Genomic DNA, 16,226 nt, shown 5'->3' with positions numbered 1-16,226 from the left:
AACCAATACATACAGTAGTGAGGCAGAGAGCAGAGAATCTGTCAGAATGTAAAAATGCTAAAACTGTTGGTATACTCGATTGTTTTAAGAAAGCAAACTAAAAAAGCAAAACAAAAAAAATTATTAAACATGTTAATTTCTATTTTCTATCAATTATGTTCATAATTAAATTTTTAATTAATTTATTTTAATGATTGTTTTTGGGCATTGGTCGAACAGTAGTAGGAGCCTCGCCAAAGCAAACAATTTACATGTAGCCAGACATGCGGCTATTTAATGAATAAATAAATAAAATCGCCATGGAAACCAGACAGAACCGTCCAGAACTACATCTCCACGGTTCATGCCTTACATCAGTATTTACATCACAGATCGTATTTAAACCGAGCATCACTACAGGATCATTCTGTAGCTCTTCAGAGTTTTACGATCAGGACAAGTAGGACGGATTCAGGACAAAGTTAGAGAGGCCAGGTTAAAACTGTTTGGCACGTGTGCAGAGGAGGGATGAGGAGGTACCTCGGGAGGAACATGTTAGAGATGGAGCTGCCAGGCAGGAGGAGAAGAGGATGGCCCAAAAGGAGGTTTATGAGGTTGGAGTAACAAAGGAAGATGTGGTAGACAGGTTTGGATGGAGACAAAGGGTCCGCTGCAGAACGAAAGTAGCAGAAAAAAGAAGATATTATGATGTGTTTCTTATTATGCCAACACATATCCATCCACACATGGAGGAACTAACCAACCACTACTGGTGGAGCTGGCAACCCTGTAATTAAAAGGGGTAAAAATAGTTTTAAATAGTTACCAGTACTATGTAGCCAAAAGGAGAAGAGAATAAACCATGGAGGTGGTGAACAGTCCTGAGGAACTTACCTTATATCATCTCTATTTACTTCGGGATCTGGGTTTGAATCCCAAATAGGGTTAAATGGAAAGCTAGAGTGCTATGTACAGTAAAGTGTATGATCTCTTGTTCCACACACCAAGTAGTGCCCTTGATCAGGGGTTATAAAGGGACAATGTTATCAGATGTGTTTTGTTTTTTTCTGGAAGCGCTTCTGTGACAGGTTTCGAGTATGGTTTTGGCAGGTAACTGCTATCTCCTCTTTCCAATACTGCGGACCGTACGGAACTACTTTTATCCATGCTGCGACCAACAAATAGTGTAATTAGTTTAACAATTAGTGGAATGATTGTAGAAAATCTGGGACTCAAATCTGGGTTATACAAATACAGTAGTTAAACAACCCAGTCATGTCTATTAATAATATTAATAGTTAATTATTGAGTACTTTATTAATCCGAAAAATGATATATTCCGGTTAGGAAGCTAGGGTCAGTGCACAGGGTCAGCCAGGATACAGCGTCCCTGGGACAGATAGGGTTAAGGGCCTTGCTAAAGGGCTCAATAGTGGAAACTTGGCAGTGCTGGGGTGTGAACCTCCAACTTCCTGATTAGCAACCTTCAGCCTTAACCGCCTTGAGCCAACACTGCCTCTTATTAGCACCAATCCTGGAATGCCTCTTTTCAAATCAGATTATTTATTATTTTCACACACTAATTCTAATTCATTACCTATGTTCATTATTCCAGAATCAGAACATTATGCATCAAGCTCTAGAATGTTTCTGTGTGATGGAGAGATACGGATGCATGTATGTGTGAGTTTACAGTGAGGTCAGCAGGACAGCGAGCACAGGACCCCCGAGGATCAGTGCTATTCGGGGCCAGAAGTGGGAGCTGGACGGGGCAGCTGCATTACACAGGTCAGTGTTGCAGCATCGTGTTGTGTAGCGGAAGATGAGACCTGCAATTTTTTTCTCTATGTGAACACCACACTCTGATGCTGGGACACACTTCTTCTCTTTCAGCTCCTGACGCACCAAACCTGAGGGCATAATAACCATAAGTAAGATCACATACCAGATGAAAAAGATTTCCATGTACAGTAGCGTAGCTAAAAAAAACAAGAACTTGCAGGAACGCCTCCTTAAAAATGTAGATTAGACCAGTCTAAGATGGCTGTAGCTTTTTTCAGCTTAGACCGGTATAATCTACATTTACACATCTATTGTGTATTTGTGTGTACGTCCTCACCTGTTGAGGCTGTGGCTGTGCTGTAAAGGCAGCGCTCACTTGCAGCACAATTTGCGATCGTAGGAATGCATTTGAATGGATCGATGGATGAATACTCACACTTATAACAGGTAAGACATAGCACTGAGAGACAGAGAGGAAGGTGGTAATGAGATGGAGTGCAGACACACACTTTATACCCACCATGAGGTTACTCACTGAGGTTTCTCAGTAACAGTTCAGCTCAAGACAAGACATCAGCAAACCAGACAGTTAGTCGACCCCGCCTGAAAAGTGATACTGGTAACTAGAGATTTTTAGTTTTGTAGTTTAATGTTATTAGTTTCATTCATAGAAATCATCATTTGAACCTCAGTTTACGTTCTTCACCCACACAGATGAAAAAAAAAAAAAGTGAGAAGACCAGATCAATCGAACCTCAGCTTTGGGAATGGACGAGCCCCAGTGGGGGCACACAGACGACACATCATGTCACCTGTAGAAGGTTTTTAAAACTTAAGATTGCTCCAAAAATCTTTAGGTTGTCTTCAAGACAACGTTAGTTTGAGGACTGTAGAAAATAAGCTATTCAAGGTGATAAAAAGGGGGTTAATGAGTCCTGAAGATGTCCTGCAGATCAACCTGTGCCTACTTGGGATGAGATGAAGAGCCAGAGAGACAAAGCAAGCACAGAAGATTATTTATATAGCATGCTTCATATTCAAAGTTCTTATAAAGTTCTTTCAAGATAAAGAAATTATTTAAATGCTGTTAGTCTAGTCTTTCAGCTGCTCCTGTCATGGGGTTGCCACAGCGGACCAGCCGATCCACACACAACTTGGCACAGGTTTTACATTGGATGGCCCTCCGAGACAAGCCTCCTCTTATTTTACCTTGGCCAAGGACCAGCACTGCCTCCAGTGGTTTGGGTTGGGAAATTGGCTGGGAATTGGACCTGGGACTCTGCATGGCTGGCAAGACTCCTACTACTTACTGATCGACCAATTCCCAAAAACGATCATTAAAATACATTTTAATTATTAAAATAATTAATAGAAAATAGAAAAATATTTGTTTAGTTAGTGAACTAAGAACAATATTTAACTTATAGTAAGATATTAAGATTTTTCACACAGGTGTTATCAGGTTTTCAGGGCCCTAGACTCAAGATAAGCACTGACCGCAGACTTTCTTTCTTTACTGCCAAAAAGATTAATTAAAGGCTTTTCTTTATTTAACTGAAGGACGTTTTGATACGTCCAGTTGCTTACTTTTTCAAGCAACATAAGTCCAAGAACAAGAACATAGAATCATAGTCATACAGTATGCACGTACATGCTACCTAGATTTGGGTTATCATTTGCGCAATATCAGAGACCCCAGAACTGATCCTTGGGGAAACCATGGTCATACAGGTTCTTTCAGAGACATTATCTCCAAAACTGACTATAAACCCTCTGCCTTCTAAGTACACCGTATTGTGAAAAGTATTAACTCTCCTGCCTTCACATGCATATGAACTTAATTAACATCGAGTTCTTAATCTATAGCGTTTAATATGATGTTGGCCCCGCCCCCTTTGCAGCTATAACAGTTTCAACTCTACTGTGAAGGCTTTCCACAAAGTTTAGGAGTGTGTTTATGGGAATTTTTGACCTTTCTTCCAGAAGCACATTTGTAAGGTCAGACACTGATGTTGGACGAGAAAGCCTGGCGCTTATTCATCCCAAAGGTGTTCTATTGGAAGTTCTTCCATCCCAAACACGCTCATCCATGTGCGCTGTTATGTCAATGGGTGTGGGGTTGTTTTTCAGTTATTAGGCTCTGCCACTTAGTTCCAGTGAAATGAACCCTTAATTCTTTAGTATACCAAGATATTTTGGACAATTTCATGCTCTCGACTTGGGGGACGGCCCCTTCCTGGTCTAACATGACTGTGCACCGGAGCACAAAGCAAGGTATATCATATTATATACGGAAGCAAATGAGCATCATAATTATTTGATCTATATATAAGAGTTTGAAAAAACACATTTTGAAATTTAATCACTGTTGAATTGTTCATTTTGAAATTTAAATACTACTGAATTTATTACCCTGAAACATTCATCAGTCGCGTGACTCAGAAAAGCGGACGTATTCAATACCGGCTATCAGTGAGTCTAGCTAGAAGAAAGAACAGACCTGCAGGAGAAAGTGTGATGGCGGATAACAAACACAAAAAGTCACTGGTAAAATCACTTGTAATAATTATTTTAAAAAAAATGAAATTGGGGAGGAAATGACAGCTGCATGAAAAGTAGCTGTGATCTTACAGTAACTGTTAGATTAAATGCTTAAATGAATTTAAAACTGTCACAAAAGTTGGGTTGGGGTTCATAAATAATGGCTGTCAAGTAGTTGCATGGCCAGGTGTAGCATGACTAATCAAGTAAATAAACGTAAAGCATGTTTTAAGAGAAGAAAGACTGAAGGTATAAAGACCCACAAGTCTGTTAAAGCATCATGAGAGAGGAACCTCAGCATCGGTCATGTTCAAGAGATTCGGACTTCAGGCAGGTATTGACTGCAAAGGATTTGCATTCAAGTATTAAAGGCAATCCTTAAGTTCAATTGTTTTTTTTTTTCATTATTTATGAACCCCCAAAAGGGACATGTGTATGGGAACATGTCTGTAATTCCCGAATGATTGATGCAACACTTTTTTTTTTTTATTTCACTGGCACATTAAGTGTTTTATTTCAAATTAAATGTGGTGGTGTACCGAGGCCAAATGCCAAGACATTACAGAATTTATACTGGGTGTATGTTCGATTGTTATTGCATGTGTTGTTTAATTAACTTATTCAGCATGATTTTTTTTCTGTTCTTAAAATCTTAAAATCTCATCTTAAAATCTGCTGATTGACTTGTAGGACAATGGAATACCTCTTTCTGACCACTTCAGTGGTGTGTCCAAGTCTGGGAAACCCACTCACAACAATTAGAGGCTGTACATCAATGGCCTGCATCCCAGTCCTTTGGGTGTGATATTTACATTGCTGCATTTTATTCTTGTGAATCTTTCGAACAATGAGAAATATTTGTGACTGTTTGTCACATAAACTGTGACTCACATAAACGCTATGCTGTGCAATAGATTCAAAAGAATGAACGACTCAGACTGGAAGATATAAGAGATGAGCTACTCATTCTGTTTATTATTATATGTCCTTAGCTGCATTGTAATATTTTCATTATTGGAACTATAGCCAAAATTTGCGTACACCAGAAGACGGTATCGAAGACGGGTCAGGTGACTGACGAATATATTCCGTCCTGGCTCGATTTCTTAATTTCTGAAAACACACCGGCTGCACGTATATACAGTAACGTTAAATGTCTAAAATACATCTTTATAAATATCAAAGTGTATTTGAGCTTCCTACATTCTCTTTCTGTTATGGTGTGTTACTGTTAAAGTATACAATCAGTCTGAACATGACAGGGCAAAACATTAAGCCCAGTTTTTTTATTGTGTAGGCTTGTGCCACTGGGGCAGCACTGTCCTCTCAGGACATGACTCCACAAGACTTCTAGAGATATGCTATGGTGTCTGGAACCAGGACATGGACAGCGGAACCTTTGAGTGGCAGGGGGGGTCAGACGTCTTTGTCAGATCCATGGGACAGGTTGGGTTTCTGGGGAGTTTGGAGGCCGGGTCAGTGGCCTTGGGCTCTTTGCCTGCAAAGTGCTGTGTGCAGCAGGATGTGATCCACTGTCTATTCTGGTGCCTTACTATCTTGGCGAGCATTGACTTTTTGTTTGCTGCATTGCCTTTTCTGTGGGATTGGACTGGATCGGATTTGATCTTCTTTTATCAACCTACAAATTTTCTGTCTTACAATTTACAATATCCTGTTTTTTTCACCTTTTTTTAAGAGCGCTTTTTGGTTTGGTCAATATTTCAAATATCAGTTCTACCAACTAGAGTAAATCTGTTATTTCACTTAACACTGCAACGCTAAAATGCTGGGTAATGTATATGGTTAGCATTGGACATATTGGCCGGACATGCACAGAACCAACCAACTTATTTTCAGAATCTCACTCCAAACTTTTCTGAAAAGTTGCCATATCTGGGTATTGAGTTAATGTTATAGCTGGCTGGTGTCTCTCCATGGCGTTTTCTGTTAAGTAAATAAGGGATCAAAGAAAATGCAGAAGTGATTAGACAGAGCAAGATCCTCAACATTAAGAGCAAAAATCTTTCAAGGAAAACTTAATTTCGTCGTTCTAGGTACATGCTGAGATCACGCTAAGCAAAACGTTCTTTAGCAGTGTTATCATTAGGATTGTCTATATGAGTATTGAAATTCTCAGTTATATAAGTCACTTTACACAATTGACAGCATTTCAGAAAAGTACCATGGGAGTCTGTAACTACTAGAATACTTGGCGAGGTTTTCACCATGGTACTGAGATATCCAAAGCAATTTAACTCACCAAGTGAAATCTGCTCGCATTGAAATATATACTTAAAAAACATCAGTCACCCCAGATCTAAAAAGAGTTGAAAAGATAAAATGTGCGGTAGCCGTCTCAGTGAGAATTCTTGCACTACAGCTACCATCTAATCATGTCAAATTTAGCTCACAAGAGGTGATTAAGTAATTAAAATTTAAAACGACTTGCTAGTCAAAAAATTAACCAGACTTAGTTGAGTCATATAGATAAGACAGGTTATGACTGAACATACTATGTAATTGAACACACCACTGGCTGTTGACAATCACTGGTATATTTAAGGACGTCTCGTCTCTGATGGATATCTGTCTATTAGTGTTTGTGGCCTTTTATTGTTCATTGTTTCCTCAAGTTTTTCAAATCAAGTGGCAGCCGTAACTATCTCCTTAAGGGGTAAAGAGTCAATGAGTCCTTGACTGTGGTGGGATGGTTGGATCTTAGGTGGGTTAGGCATAGGTGATGTGGAGCAAAAGGTCTAAAGAGGGTGGAGAAATGCAGGCTGTTTGTCTGTATGTGCCGTTCTTCATTCTTATCAGCACATTCTCGTGTAGATTTGCATTCCCAAAGGCATGACGTAGATTGGCGCCAAATAGTCTCAATCCAGTAATGTTTGGACAAACTGCATCAGATTTAACGTGATCTTTGACAATTTTAACATCTTTTGAAAGTTAACCAGTGAGACACAGTGATGTGAACAATGTATTCAGGCTAAGGCTAAGGAGAAGGTGATAAAGATAGGTAGAAGATCAGAACACAAACATAAAACTCCAGCTAAAGCATGCGAAGCATCCAAAGACAAGCCGACTGATCTGATTACATTTAAACAATGAATGTGTGATTACGTCATACAGCTAAGTTTCTTGGTGGAACAGACGGGCTCAATTTAGCAACATCACAAATCTAGCATCGTTAATGCCCTAATAACATTGTACAGTATAAATAAGTTGTTGGCACAGTGGCTTAGTTGTTGGCACTGTTGACTTGCACCTCCGCGATCGAGGGATTAATTCCTGCCTCGTGGTCTGTGTGCATGTTTTTCCCTGTGCTTGGTGGGTTTCCTCCGGGTACTCTGGTTTCCTCCTATAGTTCAAAGACATACAGATTAGGCTAACTGGCGTTCCGAATTTGAATGTTGTAAATGTTGACTGGAGGTCATCTAACAATCATAAAAATGGGAATTACTACTACGGGCACCATTGGTGCCTAGTTGGACTACAAAGGTTAGTAGATGGACGGATAGATGGTAAATATTATGTAAATAATATACTGTACTTGAGTATTTTTATTACATCATTACTTTTGCTCCACTAAATTCTGCAAGAAATATTGGTACTTTCCACTTCGCTACATGCCGCATGGCGTTGCATTACACAACCACACCCCTGCGTAGGTGCTTCAACACTGATATCGCCATCTGCTGACTATTATACTCAATAGCAAGATTTGCCTTCCCCCTTTAACTATAATTTAAAGCTTGCTGTGTCCCAAGTACATTTAAAGGTAAGTAGATTTGTACTTTTACTCAAGTAGAAAGGTAAATGAAGGACCTCTACATTTACTTGATTTATATTTTGTATATATGTATAGAATATATTTGTAAATAATGTATACTGCTGTATAATGTAGTGGTATTATCATAGTTAGAGATCGTCTGAATTGTGTAACCACATATCCAAGTATGTATGTAACAGTTAAGAGAAGAGGCTTTTGTTCGGGTTTTATCTATTCTATTATAAAGTCATTAGTCATTATGCAGACATAAAAATCATACACTCACAAGGAAAAAATAATATACTCAAAAGGGGAAAATTATACACTTACAAGGGAAAAATAATATACTTACAAGGGAAAAATAAAACATTCACAAGGGAAAATTATACACTAACAAGGGAAAAATAATACATTAACTAAGGGGAAAAATAATACACTAACAAATGAAAAATCATACGCTTACAAGGTAAAAAATAAAACATTCACAAGATAAAATTATACAGTAACAAGGGAAAAATAATACACTTACAAGGGGAAAATAGACACATTTTTCTCACACATACACAATTTATTATTATTATTATTATTGTTATTATTATTAATATTATTATTATTTATTTATTTTTAATGAATTTCTTTCATTTTTGTGAAGCTGCTTTAGGAAAATTACCATTGTTAAAGCGCTATATAAATAAATAAAAATAAATAAATAAATAAATAAATAAAATAATAAAACATTCACGAGGAAAAAATCATACACTCACAAGGGAAAAATAATATACTCAAAAGGGAAAAATAATACAGTTACAAGGGAAAAATTATACACTAACAAGGGAAAAATTATACACTAACAAGGGAAAAATAATACATTAACTAAGGGGAAAAATAATACACTAACAAATGAAAAATCATACACTTACAAGGGAAAAATTATACACTAACAAGGGAAAAATAATACACTTACAAGGGAAAAATTATACACTAACAAGGGAAAAATTATACACTAACAAGGGAAAAATAATACATTAACTAAGGGGAAAAATAATACACTAACAAATGAAAAATCATACACTTACAAGGTAAAAAATAAAACATTCACAAGATAAAATTATACAGTAACAAGGGAAAAATAATACACTTACAAGGGAAAATTATACACTTACAAGGGGAAAATAGACACATTTTTCTCACACATACACAATTTATTATTATTATTATTATTATTATTATTATTATTATTATTATTATTTATTTTTAATGGATTTATTTTATTTTTGTGAAGCTGCCTTAAGAAAATTACCATTGTTAAAAGCGCAATATAAATAAAAATGAATAAATAAATAAATAAAATAATAAAACATTCACGAGGAAAAAATAATACACTAACAAGGGAAAAATTATACCCTACCAAGGGGAAAATAGTATACTTACTGTACAAGAGAAAAATAAAACATAAGTTGCAAGCTAAATGCTAAAGCTAATGCGCAAGGCACTACTGGATTTTGAGGCCAACACGGACAAAGTGAACACTCCGAATCATGCCACAGATTTTTATTTCGCTTATTTTATAATTGAATTCGTTGGATGTAATTTGTGATTTGTAAACCATAAACCTATAAATTTATGTTCTAATATAATATACTGCTCAAAAAAATAAAGGGAACACTTTATGGTTTGACTTGAACCATGCATACACATATGAGAGGCGTTCAAGTCAAACTGAGACTAAGTGTTCCCTTTATTTTTTTGAGTAGTATATTTGATAGAGATTATGTAGGGGGACAATCTGTGGCAGGGGGGAATTTTAGAAAAAAAAAAAAATATATATATATATATATATATATATATATATATATTTTTTTTTTTGTTAGCACAATGTGTAAAAGTGTGAAATACCACCAGCATTCAAGACAACGGGAATTGTGATGAAATTTTTGGTGAATGAAACTATGTAATGTAAAAGCAGTTAACATTTACAGAAGACTTTAAGCACAGTACAGTTATGAGACTCCTGATGTTACTGTGCTTGATTGGAGACTCCGCAGTAACCTGGGAATTAATGCCATTTCCACATCTTTGGGTCGTTAAAGGAGTTCCTGGGGGACCAGTGTTTCAGAAGTGAATCAGACAGGCAGTTCGATCCATCACCTTGATGGAACCCAAACAATAGTGAAATACTGGGTTTAGCGCATTAGTGTAGCAGGGGATTATATAGAGAAATAAAGAGTATAAAGAGTTCTGTTCTGTTATTCTGCACAATTAAAAATCTTGTATTGACTTGAAATATCTTTGTACTCATAAAATATTAACTACAGTCATTAAACTTGGAGCTGGAGAATAATTTCCAGAATATTTTATTAGATGATTATTCATGTAAATTAACTTTTAACTATTAAATTAACGAATAATAATCTTTATTATGGCTTTAATGAGAACAGCTGAAAGAAATATTGCTGGATAAACTCTGGATATAACATATTATTAAATTGCTTTGAATGAATATATTTTGTGAACAACTTTTAGCCACAACCCTGTTCTTCCTTAGTGTTGTTCAGTGTTCCTGGAGCATAGGGCTTATGAAAATATAGATCAACAATTAAAGTCTAATGTAGGCCACACCCACTTTCGGCTTAAACAAGAGTTAGATTGTGTACAGAGAAGATCTTTGTCCTCACTCATGCTGTTCAGCTTCCACTCAGTCAATCTAGACCATTTATAAGATTCCTCATTCTGTAGGAGTATTTAAATTATGACCTTTTTAAAAATGTGCCTTGTGCAGCACATGGACTATTTATTTAATAAATGATTGAGATGTGATGTTTCGATCCACACCACATCCCTGGTACAATATTCTCAGCTGCAGCAGTGTGATGATCATGACTTCAGGCATGTTTTTTTTAAATATGAAGAAAAAAAAAAACAGACAAGTGCTATAAAATCTTTAAAGAGGTCCTATTATGCTTTTTCAAATATTTCCCTTCATGCAGTCTGTCATGTAGCTGTATGTGAACAGAAACTATCTGCACTATCTGTGACGCTGACAGTGCACGATAAATGAAGTTTTTGTCTATTAAAAAAAATAATCGGCTCACATTCGCCTAAACGAGTTGTTAGCAAATCTATTTTAACTCTGTTACGGATCCATGTCACTCCATAATATATTTGCATAATGTTCGTCCACGAGAGATAGTTGTGGATCATTTTCTTTCGAAGATTTTTTTAACCAGATTATCTTTGACTGGACATATTCCCCGGACCTCTCACCCTCCGTCATCGGCCTCTCGAACCTAATTAACCCCGGTAAGACCGAACCATACTCGGTATACTCCTCTAACACACAATAAACACGGACATTTTCCACTCAATCGCACACATACCGTTCATTATATATAGTTTGTAAATATTGTTTATATCTTTGTTTGGTTGTTGTGCACTTTTTTCGTTTACTTTATTTAGTTTTGTATAATACACGTTTGCTTTATCTTCTTGTTTGTATTTGTCCTTTTTGCTCACCGGCCTTTTAACGCAACACCGACACAAAGATAAAATACCTCTCGATTTTTGTAGCCACAGTTAATATAAAATTAGCTGGTCGTTTCACGGTAAAACCGACGGCATCTTTTCTATGTATTGACGCGTCTCCAAAGCCGTCGTTCAGTTATGGTCATGGGCGTTTCGTTTTCCGACACACGCTGTAGACCAGTCATAAATCACTGCGCCATCTGATCAATCACAGCAGTGAGGGCTCACGGAAAGGAGGGGTTTAGGCAGACTAAATCTTCCAACTACTTCACACGAGTCGTTTACGAATCATTTAGAAATGGGGTAAAATTAAATCTATTTTTGAAGAAAACTAAAGTGTTTTTTGACCTAAAATACATGTAGACCTGTTTTAAGAGACTCACAAAGCAATATTAGCAACCTTTTAAATGGCATAATTGGACCTCTTTAACTGTCCAACACGAAACTTACATCAACTTACATTGATATAATGTCTGTTTGGCTGAAAGCTTTAACTCAAGGAACCATAAATGCACAGTGTGTATCATTTCCAAGATTTTATACATCTGAAAAAAAGATTCATTTGCAATGCATGTTATGGATCGCACTAGTTCTTTACATTTTTAGCTATTTTTCCTTGCCTGAGAATTAGCTCTGTCTTAATTTTTTTCCTTTAAATTCAATGCAAAAGTAATATACAAAAATACACAAGTATAAAAATCAATTACTTGCTACGTCTTGCTGAATTAAAGCACCTGAAATAAAACAATATAAGTCTTTGTCAAATATTTTCTGCCGCACCTTACACAACATCATGCTTTGATTTGACCCCAGCCCTAAACGAAAGCGATGGGTGTTTGTTTAGTGGTTGTGTAATGCAGATCGTACCTGTGGAAGGCAGAAGACTGAGCAAGACGAGCGAGAGAAGTGCTGAGAAGCTGGACATGTTTTACTCAAGTCCTGTCTCTTCTGGTTTCTCTGTTTCCTGCTGCTGAAAACAAGATCTTGTGCTCAATTAATTCCTTCCATTCACCAGCTGAGCTGACCTGTGTGTGTGGCTAACTGAATACACTATGCTACAATTGTTCTCACACTGGGAACATCTCGAGCCTACACCACTGTAGCTGTAAACATTAATGTGTTTTTTTTTTTTTATGTTTAATTAAATTAAATAATTTAATAAATGAGAGCAGGAAGACAATTTAAACAGCATAAAGTTTTAGCCTTAGATCTGATTCTCACCTGAATCTCATGGCCAGTTAAACGTGCTGTTAATCAGTGACATGGTGATGTGGCCCCCTGCAGAGCTGATTCGGGCCTGGTCATTGATGTATAGTACAGTAGGGGGCTCAGAACACAACCCTGGGGGGCTCCAGTGCTGAGGGTGAGGGAGGCTGAGACATGTCTGTCCATCCTTACTGCCTGTGCAAAGCAGAGCAACAGCAAGAGAAAGCTTCGATAAAATTGAGAAAAAAAGCTTTAAACAGCAGAAATACAAAAGCAACAAAGGTTTAACACAAAAATGAGCTCTTGTTGCATCCCGTGTAAAAACCTGTGCCAAGTTGTAGTGCGGACTGGGTATTCCGCTGTGGCGACCCCTTGCTGGGAGCAGGCGAAAGGCCAACATCGCATCCTGGATAGCAGCTCGTCAGCAGGTCCACCATTCACCCCCTGCAGCTGATCCAGAATGCAGCTGCATGTCTTGTTTTCAACCTTCTCAAGTTTTCCCACACTACATCCTACTTCTCTGCTCACCCCACTGGCTTCCTGTAGCTGCCCGCATCAAATTAAAAACACTGATGCTTGTGTGCAAAGCTAAAAATGACCCAACACCCACCCACCTCATAGGGCTAATCACACCACGCACCATGTTCCCTCTGATCCTCCATCACTGCTCGCTTGGTCCCACCATCTCTCAGGGATAGAGGAAGACATGCATTTAGACTGTTTTCTGTTCTGGCACCTGAATAAACTTCCACAGTACAACTGAGTCACTGGCGCGACAACTAAAGATCTATGTTTCTTTAATACTTAGGTAAAAAAATATAATAATTCCCAACAGTGTTTGTGTGTACTTAGTTAGAAACCAAGAAACTAGAGTAAGATGATGGAAACTTCAAAGCTCTTTTGTAAGAGACTCTAGATAAGATGCCGTTTGCCAAATGCCTAAATGTAGATGGAGTGATGACTTGTTGCCAGCTAAAAAAAATTAATTAGGTGCATAGAAGTGATAACTTTTTTTTTTTGATGGGCAGAGTGTAAGACTAAACACACCGCTTGTCATGTTAGTAAAAAAAAAAGAGAAAAAGCATAATGTGTTTTATTCATTTATAATTAAATACATAGATGGATGGATGGATGGATGGATGGATATCGGGGGTCATGGATAGCTCAAAGGCTTAAAGCATTAAACTACAGTTCGTAAGGTCCCAGGTTCAAACCCCATGACCACAAAGTCACAGAGCCATTGTTGGGCCCTTGGTCAAGGCCCTTAACCCCTTAATTGCTGATATATATATATATATAATGAGATAAAATGTAAGTTGCTCTGGATGAGGGCATCTGCCAAATGGTGTAATGTAAAGGTAGATAGATGGATAGAGACAAAGAAAGAAAAATCTCTCTCTCTCTCTCTCTCTCTCTATATATATATATATATATATATATATATATATATATGTGTGTGTTACAGAAATTCAGTTTGGCCTGGTGTTGCACAGATGTTTTCTGTCACAGGTCTTCCTCACAGGCAGCACATACGACATGCAGAAATAAGGGCTGCCGAATCATTGGAACAGCATTAGAAGTGTTAGCAAGTTGACCTCACACACTCCATTCACAGGTAAGGGTAGCACGCGGGTAAAGAAAAAAAGATAGAACAAGAAAGAAAGAAAGCATAAAAACAAATAAAGATGGATGGGTGGGTGATGAAACGATGGAAACAAAGAAAGTAGTGTAGAATATGACAGACGTGAAGAAAGATGGACATAGAAGTACTGTAGGTGTGTGTGTGTGTCTGTGTTTGTGTGTCCTTTAGGGGGCAGTAGTGACCACGGTACCAATTGAACCCTGCACCATCTGTCACCCCAAATGATATGAGCCCATTAATTCCAACAGTGTAAACAAAGTGGCCTTGTTCACACACACACACACACACACACACACACACCAGCAGCTGTTTCCAGATTGACCCAGCTTTCTATCAAGTATTCTCAACATAAGTACAAATTCTACAAACAGAAAAACACAATCCTGGTAGAGGGGAAGAGAAAATCATTACTGCTCGCAAATTAGTTCAATTGAATCAAAATAGAAAATCTATTTATTGCGACTCTTATAAAAAGACTGGAGATCAACCAGTCCTAAAGGAACTGACTCACAAGAACAAATCACACTTTCATAATTTATATCTGCATATATAAAAGGAAGGTTTTTACTGTACATTGGTGTATTTGGGTGACGACATAATAATAAGAAGTACCACTTACAGTACACAGTAATGATTTCAACTTATGTTGCAGATTAAACTATAGGCAGATATTTAACTACTGCAAAAGTTTTATTAAATTCTGTTCAGCCAGTTTTGCTTTATGCTGTGACAAAATTCTGACCATTGTACAGAAAGTACAGTATTGATGCTGATTTTATTATTTTTTTTTAAAGTATACATATAATACAGAAACTGTTTGTGCCAAAGAAGCTAATTCTGATGTTTATGCAACACGTAAGAATTTTCATATTCTAGAATCTTGCTTCTAGAATATGACCTGTAAAAAACGTTGTTTAAACTTTTATCCCCCAAATTACTAACAGTGGTTTTGTTTAAATGCTCCAAATTAGACACACAACATATATTATGTGGTCATAAAACATAGAAAACTATAGTATATTCAGTGAAAAAATAGCCTTTTGTAATCTCCCCAATAATTATTGTTAACGCATATACCATTAATTAACAGTGGCACCTCAGTGCCTTGCATGAGAGTTTTTGGTAAAAGCTTAAAAAGGAAAAAAATAAAAATAAATCTGTAGTGTCCGTAACTATGTCTAATTTGTGTTATCTTAACAATTTTGTATTTTAGAATAATACACTTTTTCAGCTTTATGTCTTTTCATGTGAAATCTAAATTAGCCAGGTTTTATCTGAATGACAGTTAAGATCATTGGAATATTTGAATTTTAAAAAGTTACGAACACTACTGACATAAAAGGCATGAAATTATTATTTTTTTTTATCTTATAAAAATATAAATGTGCATGCATATTTCCAAAAATGAAGCATGGATCAGGAGATAAAAAGCACTAAGTATTATGAAAAATTTATATGATGCTGTCTGAAAATTCACTTTTTCCCTTAAGTGATAAAAACGATACCAGGTTTTGGCAAATTGTATATACTTTCATGATAAAATATATTTTATTACTTTAATGTTCAATATTTTTATAATCGTAGCATTTATTTTTAAAGGCCAAGTTCGAGGAAATGTCTTGTCACTTTGATCGTACATCTTTGGATGCTTCTCACCAGCAGTGTCAGGGAGATGTTGTTCTAACTCAGCACTCTCAGGAAGTGCAGTCTCTGCGGGCCCTTCTTTAGCAGCTCCCAGGTGTTTACATAGCATTGCAGCTCAGATCCTCTTCAATGTGTACT

At 36.9% G+C, this 16,226-nt stretch overlaps 1 protein-coding gene across 1 annotated transcript; it reads right to left on the bottom strand.

The window, feature by feature from the left end:
- Nucleotides 1-215: 215 nt before the first annotated feature.
- On the bottom strand, nucleotides 216-3,046 carry lypc (ly6 domain containing, pigment cell). The gene is made up of 4 exons (XM_053488440.1): nucleotides 2,971-3,046; nucleotides 2,099-2,221; nucleotides 1,673-1,889; nucleotides 216-649 (listed from the first exon to the last, which is right to left on the bottom strand). Exons 1-4 carry the CDS (start codon nucleotides 3,044-3,046, stop codon nucleotides 535-537), a joined length of 531 nt encoding a protein of 176 aa, XP_053344415.1. The 3' UTR covers nucleotides 216-534.
- Nucleotides 3,047-16,226: the final 13,180 nt, after the last annotated feature.

The sequence above is a fragment of the Clarias gariepinus genome, chromosome 2 (assembly GCF_024256425.1).
Source record: "Clarias gariepinus isolate MV-2021 ecotype Netherlands chromosome 2, CGAR_prim_01v2, whole genome shotgun sequence".
NCBI classification, from domain to species: domain Eukaryota; kingdom Metazoa; phylum Chordata; class Actinopteri; order Siluriformes; family Clariidae; genus Clarias; species Clarias gariepinus.
Note: the sequence above shows the minus strand (reverse complement) of the source record. Positions and strands in the feature narration are given on the sequence as shown.